Source organism: Melanostigma gelatinosum (genome assembly GCF_949748355.1).
Source record: "Melanostigma gelatinosum genome assembly, chromosome: 14".
In the NCBI taxonomy this organism is placed as follows: domain Eukaryota; kingdom Metazoa; phylum Chordata; class Actinopteri; order Perciformes; family Zoarcidae; genus Melanostigma; species Melanostigma gelatinosum.
In genome coordinates this window covers 8,599,402-8,615,992 of record NC_136647.1, presented here as the reverse complement: position 1 = coordinate 8,615,992, position 16,591 = coordinate 8,599,402, and the positions used below count along the sequence as shown (strand labels likewise).

Genomic DNA, 16,591 nt, shown 5'->3' with positions numbered 1-16,591 from the left:
CGCACACCTACTCACAATCCACCTGCACAAATCGGAACACCTAAAACCATTCATTCCACGCGCAAGTCCCTGCGATGTCATCTCAACTCACCCACTTCAAAATTAAATGGTGCCAATTTAATTTCTCCTTTAACAAGTAAAAGTCTGCGGATAATCCCATCACCCAGTAGCGGACTCACCTGCGTCGCTGCTTGCGGAGAGAAGGGAGTGTGTGCTCGGGTGGCGGTGGCGGGGAGGAGGGGGGGGGAGTGTGAGTGAACGTGTAGAGTCGATGCTGCAGGATAGCGGCACGCCGTCTCTCCCCTCGCCTTTGTCTGCTTCAGTGTGAGAGCCGAGACCGCCTCGCTGGAGGAGCCACTGGGTCCTAAAGCCAACGAGCCCTGGACCCGCCCACCGTGGAAATGCTGTAGGTACCAGTCAGAGTGGGGCTGGGGTGGAGCTCACGTCACAAAAAGGTACATGGAGATGCAGTGAATTCAAACAAATAATAATAATACAAATGGATGAAAGATGAGCTTTATTAAAGATCTCCTGATTTTTGGGTGTGGGGCACTTCTACTTTCTGTCACAAAGTTAAAAGAGCATTACTCTTCTCTTGGATTAAGCTCCAGATTACAAGGTTGTGGCTTTCTGTGTGTGTCCAGTGCAATCAGCTGAGACAGTTTGATGCTTTCCGTCTGGTGGAGCTCTTTGTTGGTGGAAGATAAAAAAGCTTGAATGCCTAACAGTGCTTTACTTCCCTTTTTCTGACTATTTCATTATTAGCCAGGGAACCATGTTTTAACTCCTCAATGAGCTGTATTTAGCAATCTGAACATACAACTATTTGCTATGTAAAGATATAGTGCAGGAAAGAACATTTTTTTGATGACAAGATTTCTTGAATTTCATGTCTGGATATGCAAATGAGGCATTCACTTATTAAATATGTGCTGATACATTTCCAATACTTACATCTGAACTTTGGATAAAGTTAGGGTCAAAGTTCTTGTTTCATTTGGTTGAAAGATTAGAGTCAAAGGTTTGTATCGAGTAAATCTTTGTAGCACTCCACAAATCAGAAAATTCTCCAACATTTTCGCCATGTTTTAGGAATAAAATATTCTGTAAATCAGGATCTGCATATGAGCAAACCCCTCTGCAAAATATAAACAGTATTGACTCTGGAAAGACTAGTGAATGAAAAACAATGTTTTCGTCTGTTTGTGACGAAACATAAGATCGCTCGTGTTCTGTGTGACACATTCAACCTACTTTCCTACTTTTGCTTTAGACAGAGCACCTGCACTGTAGTCTGAAAATATGTCACACGGCTTCAAAAGAACAGTACATCAAAGGGGGAAAAAAGTCATTGTATTCTACTTTCCAAGAAGTGATTTTACATGTTTGCACTTAATTATGACGGTAATAATAAAATATCTGCTGATGGGAATGGCAGCCGATCCCTAAAGGCCAACAGAACAAATGTCTGTGGTTGATTTTGCATGAACTTATACACAGTTAGTATTATAGATGCATATCTTTACTGTGTGGATAAGGCTGCGTGGTTCCTTTAAAGATATCACGCAGGGAAAAGAAACTGTCAAACTGCAGAAACCAAAACACCATGTCATTATACAGCCCACATTGGTCATTATTTCTTATTAAATCACAAGCTTTTGGACGTAAACTGGTCTCATCCTCGTGGCTATGTAACCGACTTGAATAAAACGACTTTGCGCTCTGTCGGCACAGTGGCGGCACCATGGGCAGTAACATACATCCAAGAAAGGTGAGATGTAGAGTTTCAGAGGCGTCACATGATATTCCCAACAGGCTAAAGTGTGGCAAGAAATCCCCATACAAATGAACTCCATTGTTCTGATATTCCTTGAACAGTACTGGGCCTCAAAACTGGGCCACAATACAAGTGTATAAAGTGCCATAAAGTTTCTTTGGTCTAGTGTGTGCACACTGACTGGACAGGAAATGGTTTTTAATATATAGATACATAAAAATAATGTCAATAAGCAAGTGTTCAACAGTGCAAACTATTTATTCTTTTTAGTCATATTAATGCACATAAGGACAGTTTATGTAAGCGCTGGTTTTATGGACTTGAAAGTTGCCTTCTTTATACCCTTTTTGATCATTTCGTCTCCACAATATAACAACACAAAAACATAAGAAGACATTTGGGAAGTAGGTCTCTTTTCTATCCATTATCTAGTTTCACATGATAATTCACCTGCTGAGGGTGTGAGGATATTAACAAAGGCTTGGATTAAGGCCAGCAAAGATGATTCATACCGTCGCATTCATTAATTGCTCTGCTTTGATGCTAAAGACATCACCGAGTGGCCCACCGCTTTTAAACGAGAGGACCAATGCATAACAGGTCTGAGGTCTCTGTTTTTAGAAAGCCAACAAAAGGAGTTGACTCTTTTCACAGCAGGCCGCGCTCTCTTTGTCGTCTATTCCTCTCCCCTCAGGCGGAAAAGCTTCACTTTAAAACTCAGCTGTTGTCACATTCTGGAGCCTCTCCTTTGCATGTCACGCATAACTCTAATTCACTCTGATCACTGGCTGCTCCGCACCTCCCTCAGTGAGCTCCCCAAGGGCTGCTGTCCACTGCCTGCTTTCAGACACAGGGGAGAGCCAAGAAAGTGCCAATGCAGGAGGAGGTTTATCAGGTTAAGGCACGGGAGGAGCAGATTTGGACATTTGGCTGGTTCTTTCTTCACACTGTATTTCATGCCACAAGTGAACAGGTACTCAGCGACTTTCCAAATCTGGTCACATAATTCCTTGTTTCCCTATAAAACTCATCATATAACACATCAGAAGCATTTCTCTGACTGTGTCTTTGACTAACATGCCATCCACATAAGTTTAATCAATCCTGGGTTTTCAGATGCACAGTACGCATACTGTATACGTACACATGTATTCATGCCTCATGTGAAAAGAATAAGAAGTTCATTCAGGCACTTTAAAGACTAATGCCAGCGAATTACAGTTCTGAAGTGCTGAAATTATTCAAGTCAATAAAAAAAAAATGGCCTAAACCTACTGTCATGCATCATTCCTGTGAAATAAAGAGCCCTGCAATAACAGACAATTATTTAATTATTATTATTTCTGCCTCTGAAATGTTACGACTTGATGCATCACGATGGAGAAGCTTGTCCTTCCTGTTAGTATGACTAATGGACAGCTCTTAAAATTGAATGTACTGAACCTAACAACAGATTTATAGCCTGCAGCTTACGTCATGCTGGTCAGGTCAACCAGAGTTGCCAGTGAAACAGGCACGTGATAAATAATGTGCTAGAAGTGAACTACATGTACATTTTTTATGTTACAAGTTAGAAGGATCACGCGTGTAGGTCTGGAGGCCAATTGCTGCAGTGTAAACAGATACAATGGATGTATTCATTAAGATACCTCATTCGTTTTTTATGAAGCCAGCTTCGTTGTGCATATTTGAATAAAGTGTTTGTGTGTCAGAACAAACAGCAAAGGACAGAAAGAGTGCTGTGCTGGCCGTCGATATGACAAGGCTGAATGAGGTGGACTGCAGGGTAAGCATAAGTGGTTCACAGCTGGTGTCTGGGGGAAACACGAGAGAGGGGTGGAGAAGGCCGGACGGCGACGGGAGGCGAGGGGAGGGCTCTGGTGGCGATTGTGGGGGGCGGTTGCAACCATGACGACTGATGGAGGAGGAAGTAAACAGATGTCCGCAAGCTGGCAGACAGGCCCAGAGCGGTCCAACCACTGAGAGACAGGTGGACATCCAGGAACACAGTGGGACTGCAGAGGGACTGTGAAGCCAAGCAGAGCTTTGCATTTACAACACAAACACTTTTATTGTATGATTTAGTGAACCGGGTAAAAAAAAAAGTATCTAATATATGTCACCATGAAACTTGCCCTGTTTTGTACAAGTTTTCTGAAGATTTTAAATATGTGCTAATTTGCATCCAATTCCAGAACCGAAATCTGAGCATTGGTTGCAGGTTTAAAGTTGTTTCATTTGGTTTACATATTTGAATCAAAGGTTTTTTGGATGTCTCTTTGTATCACTCCATAAATCAGAAAATACTGTCAACCGCCATAAAAAAAATGTGTTCATGAATACAATGTTCTATGAATCAGGTTATGAATGAACCCAACATCTCAATATTGACAAGTGCATGAAAAAGTAGGATTTGCATGCGTCTCCCCTCAACACAAATGAAATCCATATTTGAGATGGTCTCACTTAAAACATGTAATATCCAACTGATGAAGAGACAAAACACAGCAAAAAAACAGCATCTTAATTATATTCATGACCCTGATTGCTGTCTCTTCCAACTTGCTGTAAGTTGAAATCACGAAATGATGAGACGGTGATGATGATGATGCGATGAGAAAGCCTTCATCTCAGCAGTCCAAATGAATCTATCGCTGCCCTTCATATAACCCGCCTCAGCATTTTTGCAGAGTCACCGCAGCCGCAGTCGTCTTGAGGATAGACTGGAAACTAGAAAGCTATCAGCTTTAAATCACCTGGCAAGCTGCTAAATCAGGGCGCAGGAAGCGAAGGAGACGCGCTGTCGCCTCCGCCAATGCTATCAGTCAACATGACCTTGAGCAAGGCACTTCAAACCTCAGCTGCTCTGGGATGCACTTGTATACTCACCGAAAGGGGGCAGAAGTGACGCTAAGTCTGTCTGACAAAGCGTCAGTGTGTGACAAGTTGGAATGAGAGCCTGTTTTTTTTCTTTTTAAGGAGATACATCTGTTCACAGAGTCTGACCACGGCATGACTCGTGACGGTGTGATGTTCTTGTTCCGGTAAAGAGAGGAAGCTGAGCAGGACAGACCTCTGCAGTGATGTCGGCATCATTAAACAAGGCCTCATCGGTTTCCATGGAAGCTTACTCACAGCCGGAAAAGCCTTGAGAGGCTTATTCTGAGCCTAATCAGCTGCAGCCACTCCAGGAAGACCGTGATGAGCAACAAACGATGACGTCATCTGATGAGTAGTTGGCGAAGAAGCTTTTTCTTTCTCAGAAACGTATGCTGAATCACAGATGTGTGTCATCGTCACGTTTGTTGACTGTCGTGTACTTTCGTCGATGCTCTTCATCACAGAGAAAACGTGAGGCCCATGTGTTGGCATGTTGGAGACTGAAAAACCATCATCTGAATGTTTAAAAACATGGTGGATGAAACTAAACAGAAGGTTTGTAGGTGGGTGGCTTCGTGGATAACTCAGAATTAGGTAGAGAGGATCAAAAAAAAGTAACACATGACCCGGATTCCCTTTATGCTCTTTCAGATCACCATGCGGGGAGTCACCGGTGTGCCGTCTCAAGTAGCTTTGTCTGCTCGGCAGATTTTCTAATGAGGGGCTTTTGGAGGAGGGTGACAGAGCGCTCTGCCTGTTCTGTCGGGGAGGAGGGGCATTTAAAAGAAACCAGCAATGCTCTGTCTGTGGATACGCCTCATGCTAGATTCTCAGATGGCCTGCTGGCAGCCTGGCAGCACCATTAGGACTGAGAAGGGTGGCATTAGTCTCAAACTCTCATTATGTCAGACGCACTGAAAACCTCTAATCAATGAGAGGGGTAGAATTAAAATACACTGGGCAAGAAGGCAGCAGAGGTGCAATTCAAAGCACGCAAATCTGCTTTGTTTGTACTTTACACTTGATAACTTTATTTAGGGAGAAAATGCTCAGAATTGAATAGCTTTAAGTAATAATCCATTGTGTTTTAATATGAATCTGTTTCTGAATTAATGTCTGATTGCTACACAAATGCTAGGATTGTTCCTCTTGTACACACAAACAGAGGGGTTTTATAGCACCAGTAATTGTGTATTTCTATTTGTAGTATGTATTTATTGAGTTAGAAATATTAAGAAGGAAAAAGACAGATATCTACAGAAACATGAACCTCAACACAACATTAATCTCCCAGAACAGGCCACAGGTAAATAAGCTCATTGGTAAAAAAAGAAAAAGAAAAACAAGTATACCGCAAAAAATCAACGAAACTTGCAACTATACAATACATATTTTCTATACTTCATAAGGAAGGAAGCAGATATATTTAGAAAAAACAATGGCCCACATACAGTAAACTGGTTCCTGCTCGTTAGCGTGTTATCATCACGAGACAGAAGCATGACAGCTGCTCAATAAATCACTCAACCAAAAACGTGTGAAGAAGGTCACACAAGCACATCTAGAAGAGATGGTGTTTGTCTCCACTTATGCTGATAAATGATCCTTTCATCTTGACAAATCTCACTGGATTTGGTAAACAGGAAGTTCTATCATCTCCACTCTGAAAATCCAAGGAGAGGATGAGTAACTGGCTGCAATCACATTTTTAAAAAGTTGATAAGCTCACCATGCTAGACAGACAGTCTTACAATAAAGATAGGTTATCTTCTCTGGAACGTAAGTGATCATATAAGATTTGGATTGTGTGACTTCCATCTGATTATCCACATTTGCTGAACTTTGCTCGTGTTTTTAATAAGATCATTAATCAAAACCGGAACTTTAAACATGTCACTATTTCCTGAGTTTACGAGCTGCTTGTGAAGAGTTTCCATCACATATATTAGAGAGAAATACTTCCACTAAAAAACGTATTCCGTTGTTGTCTTGCTTTAGAATTCATACGTTATTTATTTCTCCAGAAGATGGAAATATTTCACAAAACCTGAATGAAGATATTGGAGACAAATCTAGTCTAATGATATACTTGCCATTTAATTTTGGGGATTCATGAGGTGTTTAGAAATTCTGTGGCTGATTGTGAGAGATATTCAACTCATCATGTGTTTGAGCGTGGATCAAAGGGTTATTTATCAAAAGAAGTAAATAAAAATATCAGTGGGCTCGGCCCACACACTGGCTGTGTGAAGAAGCCAAAACAGGATTAAAAGAAAAATCCAGGAAGCTAACAGACAGCTCTATTCTTATTATGGCACCACAGTTTTCAGCAAGCACTGGATTATTCATGTCTTTTGTGGTCAATATGTCCGTATAAATGCTGCAGCTGCTACTGCCCATAAAATGTCATCTGCTACTAATTATACAAGGTGTGGTGCATTAGTGGTGAGACGCAGGAACAGCAGAAACAATGTGGGTTCCAGCATCCAGAATGTCACATGTCTGCCATCTGCTGGACTGTTACCACAGTACAACATTGACTCCAACTCTGTTTTTGGACAATGACACGAAAGGGATGGTTCAGTTTTTCTGACACCCTATGGATGGTACGACTTATTCTCTGTCCACAGAAGACTGAGCTAATGTCTCAGTACCACCACCAGAGAGCTATCAATATTATATCAAAGAATATGTACTGGCCCTTTAAATCACACTACATTATTCTCTAAACTGAGAAATAAGGAAATTGATATTAACATAATGAGTCCGTTTGATTTGAAAGTTTGTTTTTCAATCAATATTGATACATTTGGATAATATGTATCACAAATGTTTTGGGTACCTTTGAGTCTGGGGGGGGGGGAAACATGCATTCATAATCAATTATCAATTAAAGGGCATTTAATGTCCTTATCCTTCTATTGTTGCTGCTGCGGTGTTGATGTTTACTAATGTCTGTCCTCTCTGCTTTTAAAATCACCTCACCTTCTTGCAAACCTGCATGCGTGTGTGTGTGTGTGTGTGTGTGTGTGTGTGTGTGTGTGTGCGTGTGTGTGTGTGGACATCTCTGTTGAATTCATACTCTTGGAATCACTTTCTTTTGACTGCCTTAAACTTAGTGAAAAGATGACGCTGCCTCCAGAAGGTGAAAACAAGTCTAGTTTCCTCAATTTGGCTTTCAAAATAAAAGAACAGCAATTGAGACGTGGTAGAGCAGGACTGCTTTTCTTTACTGAGCAATTGACTCAAATAGCACATCTATTAAGTTTCATGAATTGAAAGTGTATGCTTTATAATGTGTCTTTCTTCGCTTTAAGGTTGGGACCTCTGACATTCAGCCAATGTCCTCATATAGTAAATTATGACGAGCAAATTTCATTTTAATTTGGGATTGGGTTTAAATAATTCATGATTTGTGTAGGCTAGTGTTTAGTTGCTCTTGTTTTGAAAACAACATATTTTGAAATAATATGAAACAGCAATTGATTGTAAAAAAGGAGTCAAATCAACCGATGTTTTTGTGTTCTTTTGGATCTTTTATATTTTTATTTTTGGCAGTCACATAAAACCACACACGCTTATGTTGGTATAAATAAAAATAAGAATAAAAAAGACTGGTGCCTGAGTGTGTTATGGAAGAGGATAGCCACAAGAATAAAACATTTCTCAGATAATCTCAGAAGTGATTATCACGTACATCCCAAACAGAAGTGCGATTATTTTGAAAACCCAATCCAACCGGATGTCTCCCGTTAAACCTTTCCAGCTGGACACACACACACACACACACATTACACGCAAAGCAGTGAAGGCTATGGTGGGTTGAAGACGCACGCGGACCTCCAGCGAGCTCGTTCCCAGTGTGATTGACCTGCAGGCGGTGTACCGTGTCGTGAGAAGATGTCTGTGAACGAGGTGTTTGTGTTCCGGCCCTTCAAGCTGATCGCTCTGCTGTGCGTCTTCCTGGCGCTGTGTTTGGACGTGGTGGCTCTGCTGAGCCCAGCCTGGGTCACCGCGGACCACTTCTCCCTGTCCCTGTGGGAGTCCTGCGCCCAGTCCGCGGCGGAGGAGGCTCAGTGGAGCTGCTTCTCCACCCTCACATCTGGTAGGGAGTCGATGTTTGTGTTGGCACCTTTTGGTTGATTTGGGGTTTGTTTATTTGTGTTTGTCCCTGGTGTTGTTGTTGGAGAGAGAGTAACCAAACATTGTGAAGAAAAAGCTGCAATCTCAAGGTTGTGGTCATTTAAAGAAGTTTTTTTTCAGGGAAAACTGAGATTTTGTGATTTAAACAGTAACTCTGGGTGGTTTTAAACGATAGCATGTTACCAGTGGTCTGTTATTGGGGCTGCACTTCACTATGTTTGACATAAACAAAGAGGAATGTGTGTTGAACTGTAGACTCTCTCAATGAATAGTTTGTTATAGTTGGCTTGTTGTTCTCTCAGCAGCAGCTGATCAGGGCTTTCTAGTGCTGCTGGTGCTTTTTCCCTCTGTTCATACCAGAGCAGTGAGGTGGTGTCAAACACACTGTGATGCTCAGCTCCAACAGCAACGTGCGACTCATTCACGAGCAACAATGAGTTTGAATTGAATGATTATGCTGGTGGTTCAATTGTCAGGGTGTTTTCAGAGTTATTATGAATGGTAATTAAATTAACAAAAAAAGGGGGGGGGGGGGGGGGGCTGGTGAATCAGTGTCCCATTTAAAAGTTGATTGGTTACATTGATACTTTATTACTATTTCTAGTAACATCAGTTTCCATGTTAGAAATAACAGAAAACTGATCACATGCAGTGTAGAAGCATAACACCTTTTTTTTTTTTTTAAGAGACGCATTCAGCATCTTCCCCATCATCCACCTCACCAGGTCTGCACCCACCAGGTTGCCTTTTGTCAAGCAGAGAAGCCACATGAATGGAGTGTTTATGCCTCCAGCCCCGTGCCTTTCCCCACCAGGGGAGACAATCCTCATTAAATGCACCACATTTACCAGCATTTGGCTGGTGGCTGTTACAGTAGGCTGGAGCTGTGTGGAGACTCAAATGCAAACCACATACAATCAAATATATATTTATTGAACTTTTTTTTGGATATTTGTTGCCAACTCTAGATTTTAGCTGTTCATTTATTTAAGAGGCCCGAGTGACTCTTTTGTTTGAACCACCATCAAACATGCACAGCCAGGAGTGAAACAGCTTTGGGGTGGCTGACCGCTCTCTGATATTGTGGAATGTGTTGGGGTGAATGGGAGGCGGGTTTGTTGCTTTGAGTGTCTGCAGAGCTCATTAAAAGCAACAGTGGAGGGGCGGGTTGAGGTTAAAGGGGCAGTTCACCAAAAGGCAAAGCTGATTTATTATGCACACTTTCTCATATCCCAAGATTTTTGAATTTCAGTCTGTCTTCGGAGTGACGTAATCGGGCTGACACGATAAATTGCAAGCGACTAGAATAATCCGGATGAAAACAGTGTAATAACTCACAACCTCTTGTGATGGGAGTACACTGTTTAATATTGTTTTTGGGGTTTTTTTTGACAAAAACCAGAATTTGAACCACATAATGGAGGAAAGATGTTAGAATTGTTTTTGGTTGAATCAAATCGGGTTCAGATGTGCCATTTGGGAAAAGTACATTTTGGGGGGGGGGGGGGGGGGGAGTGATGGGTTTAACTTTTCCCCCAGGAGCGACTGGAGTTTGTTTGGAACAGAAGCAGAAAAAGAAAACTGGTGCTGTTAAAAACCCAACATCCGGCAGCCGCAAGCTGAAACTCCAAGGAGATGATTACCGACAGTATTCCAAAAGGATGCAGCTGTGCTTTCAATATCTTCATCGTCAAGTTGTCAGCTGATGATGAGAGTTTGAAGTACGAACTGGAAACCTCTGAATCTATAATTATTTCTGTTAACATGTACATTTAGTTTGTTCGATCCCATTAATGTGACCACAGAGTTACTGGTCGGGTTCCCGTCCCTCGTGCAGGCCCCGAGTCCGTTCTGCTCCACTCGCTGCGGATTAGCTCTTGCTTTGTGTTTGTCAACACAGCGGTTCAATTCAACAGTGTCGCGCCGCGAGTCGAGCTTTTGTTGCTGCCCTCTAACCTGCGTGTGTCTCGTCCTGCAGACTGGCAGATTGCCACCCTGGTGCTGCTGGTTGCCGGTGCCGTGGCAACTCTCCTGGCCTTTCTGGTGGCCCTGATTTCCCTCTGCAGGGGGACGCAGAGGCGCCACTACCGCACCGTGGCCGTGTTGCTCTTCACTGCAGGTACGTCTTCCTTTCTATTGGTTTCCCCCCCCTGTCAAAAGGTTTGAATCATTCACATGTGTGTGTGTATGAATGTTTATCCACTGTTCCCACCCATCATGCACATTTCGGAAAGAGAAAGCCGGCACGTATACGTTCACCACAACAGTTTCCATATAGACAGGGGTTTATTGTTCAAGTAGAAGGGTGCAGAAGGAAAGAAGCAGCTGAAAGAGGCCCGTTGGTTGAGCTCATTCTTTCTGTGGCGTGGAGTCTAGGGAGCTGCCGGATCATGAGCCAAGGGAAAAAAAGAAAAAGCAGCCGCAGAATTTGCAGACTTGCCACAGAAATGAAGTCACTGTGGGGAAAACAAAAAAACCTCCTCACCCAGCACCGCCTCTTGTTTGGACTGCAGGCTCTGCGAGATGGTCCTTTGACACTGCTGAGGGAGGATCTATTTATGAAACGTATTATTAAAACCAAAGCAGTCAAGACACATTGTTCCATATACTACGCAGGCGTTGCAATAACTGTCTCATAACCTGTGTTCAGTTTCTGCAGTGATACAACTCTCATCACTTACCGCCACTTATCTCATGCCCAGTTCCAGATCGGAAAAATTAAATGAGATTATCTGAGAAACAGACATTCTGTCATGCATCATAAATTACGTCCGTCCTGCATTTTTACGTCTTGCCCGTAGACTAAACCTAAAGGAATAGTTCCACACTTACTTGCGTTCTTGGTGAGAGCTTCTGGAAATGAAAAGATTTATTGGTCGTTTTGTTCTTTGTCAACTAAGATTTATTTATTTATTTCATAATTATTTCCAAGAAACGTATGAGCACAATCCTGGTAAACACAAGCTTTAATGTGGTGCCTTTGTGGGATTCCTTGTGGAAAAACTCTATTTTACAGATCTGTCGATCAGTTGACAGAGAATTTCTTTGGTCGGGAACAGCCCTATAGATTACACTCAATGTCTGGAACAAGCGGATCAGATGGATAATAAAATACAACGTTCTCAAATGCTGTAGGAAAATGTTTGATCTAACTTTGGAGGGGCAATACAAGGGATTCTTTTTTAGTTCCGTCTCTGAAACCATCGGTCACAAAGGAGCAGTGTGCGCTCAACGGCTGTGCCTTCGACTGTTATCCATTTACTGAAAAGCGTGGGAAGGCAGTGTTATCCTTTCCTGTGTGTAATTGCTTTAAGAGCCTTTCGAGAATAAGGTCTCCTTACAGGCACACGGTCTTTAGCAGCAGCAGCAGTTGGACTCTGTTAAATGCCCCTTGGCAGGGCCGTGGCTGTGTGGTATTTATTTTCTATCCAGAAATATGACCTCAGCGGGCTGCGCGCTCAGCTCAGCTCCATCAACACAACGCCGCATTCTTGAGCTGCCATCGTCCCTCCTGTACGCCCCCCTCTACTTCGTCCTGTAGGAAGGAAAGGCGGAGTTGCGGTCACACGAAGTCCCTTCCTCAAGAGTCACCTAGCATGCACTAAAGGGAGCGACGGTAGCTGCTGTGAGAGTAGACCACAATGCCCCTTTTATGGCGCACATGCACGTCCTCTCATAATGACGCATTTACCTCCGGTAGCTCATGGTCCTGCATGGTTTAAGGGGAAAATGAATCACGATGATGAAGGCATTAAAGTCATTTTCCTTCAGTGACTTCAAGGCCAGAAGAATGACTTTATATCGGAGTAAAGGGAATGCACACGATTTACTTTTGAGTGCAGAAATGTGCTGGTTGAGTCATTGTCAGGGACAAAAGACAGGCCACTTCAGAAGAGCAAGAAACCCACAAGGAAGAGTTTCACACAAAGAGTGTTTCTCTTGATGTTTTCATCTTTTATGGAGAAGTCAGACTGGATGAAAAATTGAAATACGATTGATGAAAAAACACATCTTATAACTTGTGAAATCACTTGTTGGTCCTCCATTAAGCAGGGTTAAAGAAATAAATTTTAAGCTTTCAACAAAATGCACCATGGCTAAATGTATTTTACAATTTTACGGTTTTATAAATTATTATTTTATTAGCATCACGGGAATCAAGCTGAACAAATCAATCACTTTACTCCTCAAGTCTCTTAAATACTGTTTGTTATGTATTTAAATCGTTCTACAGCGAGGAAGGTTTGGTACTGAGGCATCACTCTCTAGTAGTAGTAGTACAAGGTGTACTGATGGTGGTTGTACGAGTATTTTACAACATAAGTGTGTCTGGTAGTGTTGGTAACAGTACGCTTGACTCTTTTGGTTCTAGTGGTTCTGCAGTCCTGCGCTCTGGTCCTCTACCCGATCAAGTTCATCGATGGAAGGGTTCTCCGGACCTATCACGAGTTCAGCTGGGGCTACGGGCTGGGCTGGGGAGCCACCATCTTCATGCTGGGCGGAGGGATCCTCTTCTGCCTGCGGACGGACGTGTACGAGGACGCAATGTACTGAGTCCTTTCTCAAACCGCCGCCACTGGAAAAACACACACATACACACACACACACACACAGAATTCCCATACAGGAGGTGTGCTACTTTTCTCCACTCTGCACACAGCTTGTGTGCACGCGAGCACAGACCCCGTCTCTCTCTCTCTCCTGCTCTCTCTGTTATTTTTAGACCGGTTGTGAAGGCCCAATTTAGGCCAGGCCCTTTAATGAATAAGACGCCCAGAACCCCTCCTCCCATGCAGCCGGCAGGTCCCTCGGCCCTGCCGGTATCAGGGATGAGGCGGGCAGAGCTAAAGCACAGAGAGCTTTCCGGACAGGCATGAGTCACCGATGCTGGACGCTTCCAACGCACGTTGACCTGGATCTCTATTGTTAGAGAAGCGGGACAGTAGATTCTGAGCACAGACCTGAATGTGCAGTGACTGAACATTTAAAGGGATTGACTGATCGCCACGTTTCCTTTTTTAAAAAATTCTTTTCTTAGCATTTCACGAGGACAAGCTTGTTGTTGATGTATTTATGGCACACACTTTATAAATATTGATGAACTTCCCCCTCCGTGTGTTCTAGCTGAAACATATCTAGTAATGCCAGGCCTTCTGATAGTAGAATTGTAAATTAGATATATGCCAGAGCTCTCGAGTGTTTATAGTTTGTTTGCAAACTCACACTAGTCTGTCTCAAATTCAACATGTAAATGTGTACAAAGTATTTCTACATGAAGGAAATCCAGAATAAACAATTGTAGTTTTGGGAGTGTTAGAAGTGTGATTTAACGTTGATTTCAATACGAAGACATTCTGCCGCTCTGACACCAGCGGCTCACAAACTGACCTCCAACTGAATGTAAAGAGGGGGAGCGTCACCCTTTTTTTCCTTCTTTTTTTTGGCGACCAAATGGCAATGAGACAAATATGTATGTATGTATATATATATACAGTTCATGGATTTATCTGGGGCATTATCATTATTTGCTCACAAGCCAAAATTCAAATTACAGCTACCGGTACTATTTATTTTGAAATCTCCTCTTTTAGTTTGCAGATGAAAAGGTAGCTGTAAGTAGTTTATTCATGTTTTGGTCATAGTGTGCTAATGTAAGGCAACTTTTTAAAGATCTCTGTTATTTTGTGTAAAACAGAAGGCACTGCCACACATGAGCAGCCTGGTGTGAAGTTTCATCTTTACCCCCCCGTAGTTCAACAGCTGGTTAAATAGTCTCCAGAGAGGGAACCACTGCAATTAAACAATCTCCCCAGCTGCTGCGGTGTGAAAACTGTGGACATTATTTACGCCCGAATCAACAGCTCCGAGGAAAAGTAGCCGGAATTACTCCGCCATGTGAACCTGACGCTTGGCTCCTGTGAAGACTTTTATGTGGTGTGTTGAGGGTGTGAGGTGCCGGGCCAGTGGTTGTCTTATAATAGCGGTGACCTCTCGGGAATCTTTCAAAATGTGACTCGCGTGTTAAGAAGGTGACGTGGTAACACAACATGCAGACGGAGAGGGCACATCATACAGTATCTAAACCATGACACACACACGTGATCACATTACTTTGTTGTCCCACACGTGTGTAAAGCATGTTGAGTTAAACTTCAGTGGCGAGCACAATGTGAAAAGATGTTTTCACAATGTGGAACACTGATTCAGGAGATTTAAAACATTTATTCGACAGTAGAACATTTACTCTCTCTTAAAGGATACACAAACACCCACAGTATACCAGCTGACACACATAATATGCAAATATGCTTTGCTTTGTAACGGTGAAACTGCCAGTGGGTCTTCAATCTCAGCACAACACCCACACAGTTTTTCTTACATTACTTGCCACTGCACAGTTAAGAGGAATATGCACTTCACACAAAATGTCTCACAAAAGACAATGTTCAAAGACAGGAGAGCTGGTTGCTCATTTGCCCTTTGATCTTGTTCTGTTCACTTGCCAGCATGCCAGAGAAAGATTTAGTATGTCCCAATATATCGTGTGTCAAATGCAGTATGTCAAATAAGCAAAAAGGGGTCAAAGTTCGAGGTGCAATGTTAAGACGAAGTAGTATGTCCCAATTGAGTGCACGCTGCATGCAACAGTACGTACTTTGCAAGGGCAGCTGCAGTGTGTACCAAAAGTAAAAAAGAATGTGATTTGGAACGCAGACTTGCTTTTGCCTCCACCATGAGCACCATGTTTGACCCACTCGCATGATGAAGTCTAACTTCTTCTTCCAGCTAATGGGCAAACATGATCATGCTTGCTGTGGTGAGGCGATGCGAGCCGTCATGAATCACAAGAGCAAAATAGTTATGATTCTGTTTCTCAACTGGAGGGTGATATCGATCTGCAGCATGTTAAACAGAAAATGTGTATCCTAAAACGCTTTTTGAGGTGTTTATCGTGACTCTTTTCTGTATGCTGTATACAAATGAAGAAGTGAAAATATATATACAGTATGTATCACATCAATCATGTCCCAAATCTGTTGTTTTTTGCTAAGATAGGCAGGAAAACTAGCTCTACGCTTGCATTCAAACAATGGCATCACGTCACCTTTAAGTTTGTACTGATACAGATATGAAAGCACCAGACTGACCTGAAACACCAACTCAGAATGATGAATATCAAATGTATATACAAACCTATTATTAATGTACACATTTTTACAAGCAGAATCATTTTTAGAACAATGCTGCACCTGTGCAGCAACATGCACTCATCTCTGAATACTGTGGATACGACCACCGTTTTTCCTTCTGCTGCAGAAGATTAGCACAAAACCAAAGCATGGCAAATCCTTCTCTCCAGCTGTTTCCACCCGCAACACATTTAGTCACAGACGATTGCAAATCTCAAAGCAGCGAAGTGTATTTGAAGTGAAGATGATGGGTCCTTTGGAGAGAAGCCCGGCCCCTGGGTGCAGTAACCAGCCAGGCCCTGCACTTTGTCATTCTGCAGGGACAGATTCCAGTTACTGAGCCTGGGGGACAGAGACAAAGATGGACTCTGACATCTTTGACATCTCTGACAGATGTGCTAAAAATGCAAGATATCCAATCATAAATGCAAACCATAGTTGTCCAGCTCCTCCTGTGATTCTCAGCAGTGGACGTCCTCTGCAGACTAGTGAAGCAGATAAATGGAATGAAAAGTCATACCTGGGCTATACATTACCCTCCGACCAATCGCCTATCAAGCTTGGCTCCACCAAAATTACATATTAACCTGAAGAAAGTTGC

At 42.6% G+C, this 16,591-nt stretch overlaps 1 protein-coding gene across 1 annotated transcript; it reads left to right on the top strand.

The window, feature by feature from the left end:
• Positions 1-8,436: 8,436 nt before the first annotated feature.
• LOC306787721 (transmembrane protein 47-like) lies at positions 8,437-14,105 on the top strand. Its single transcript, XM_079282965.1, has 3 exons — positions 8,437-8,762; positions 10,779-10,919; positions 13,173-14,105. The coding sequence occupies exons 1-3, from the start codon at positions 8,558-8,560 to the stop codon at positions 13,352-13,354; spliced, it is 528 nt and encodes a 175-aa protein (XP_079139091.1). The 5' UTR covers positions 8,437-8,557; the 3' UTR covers positions 13,355-14,105.
• Positions 14,106-16,591: the final 2,486 nt, after the last annotated feature.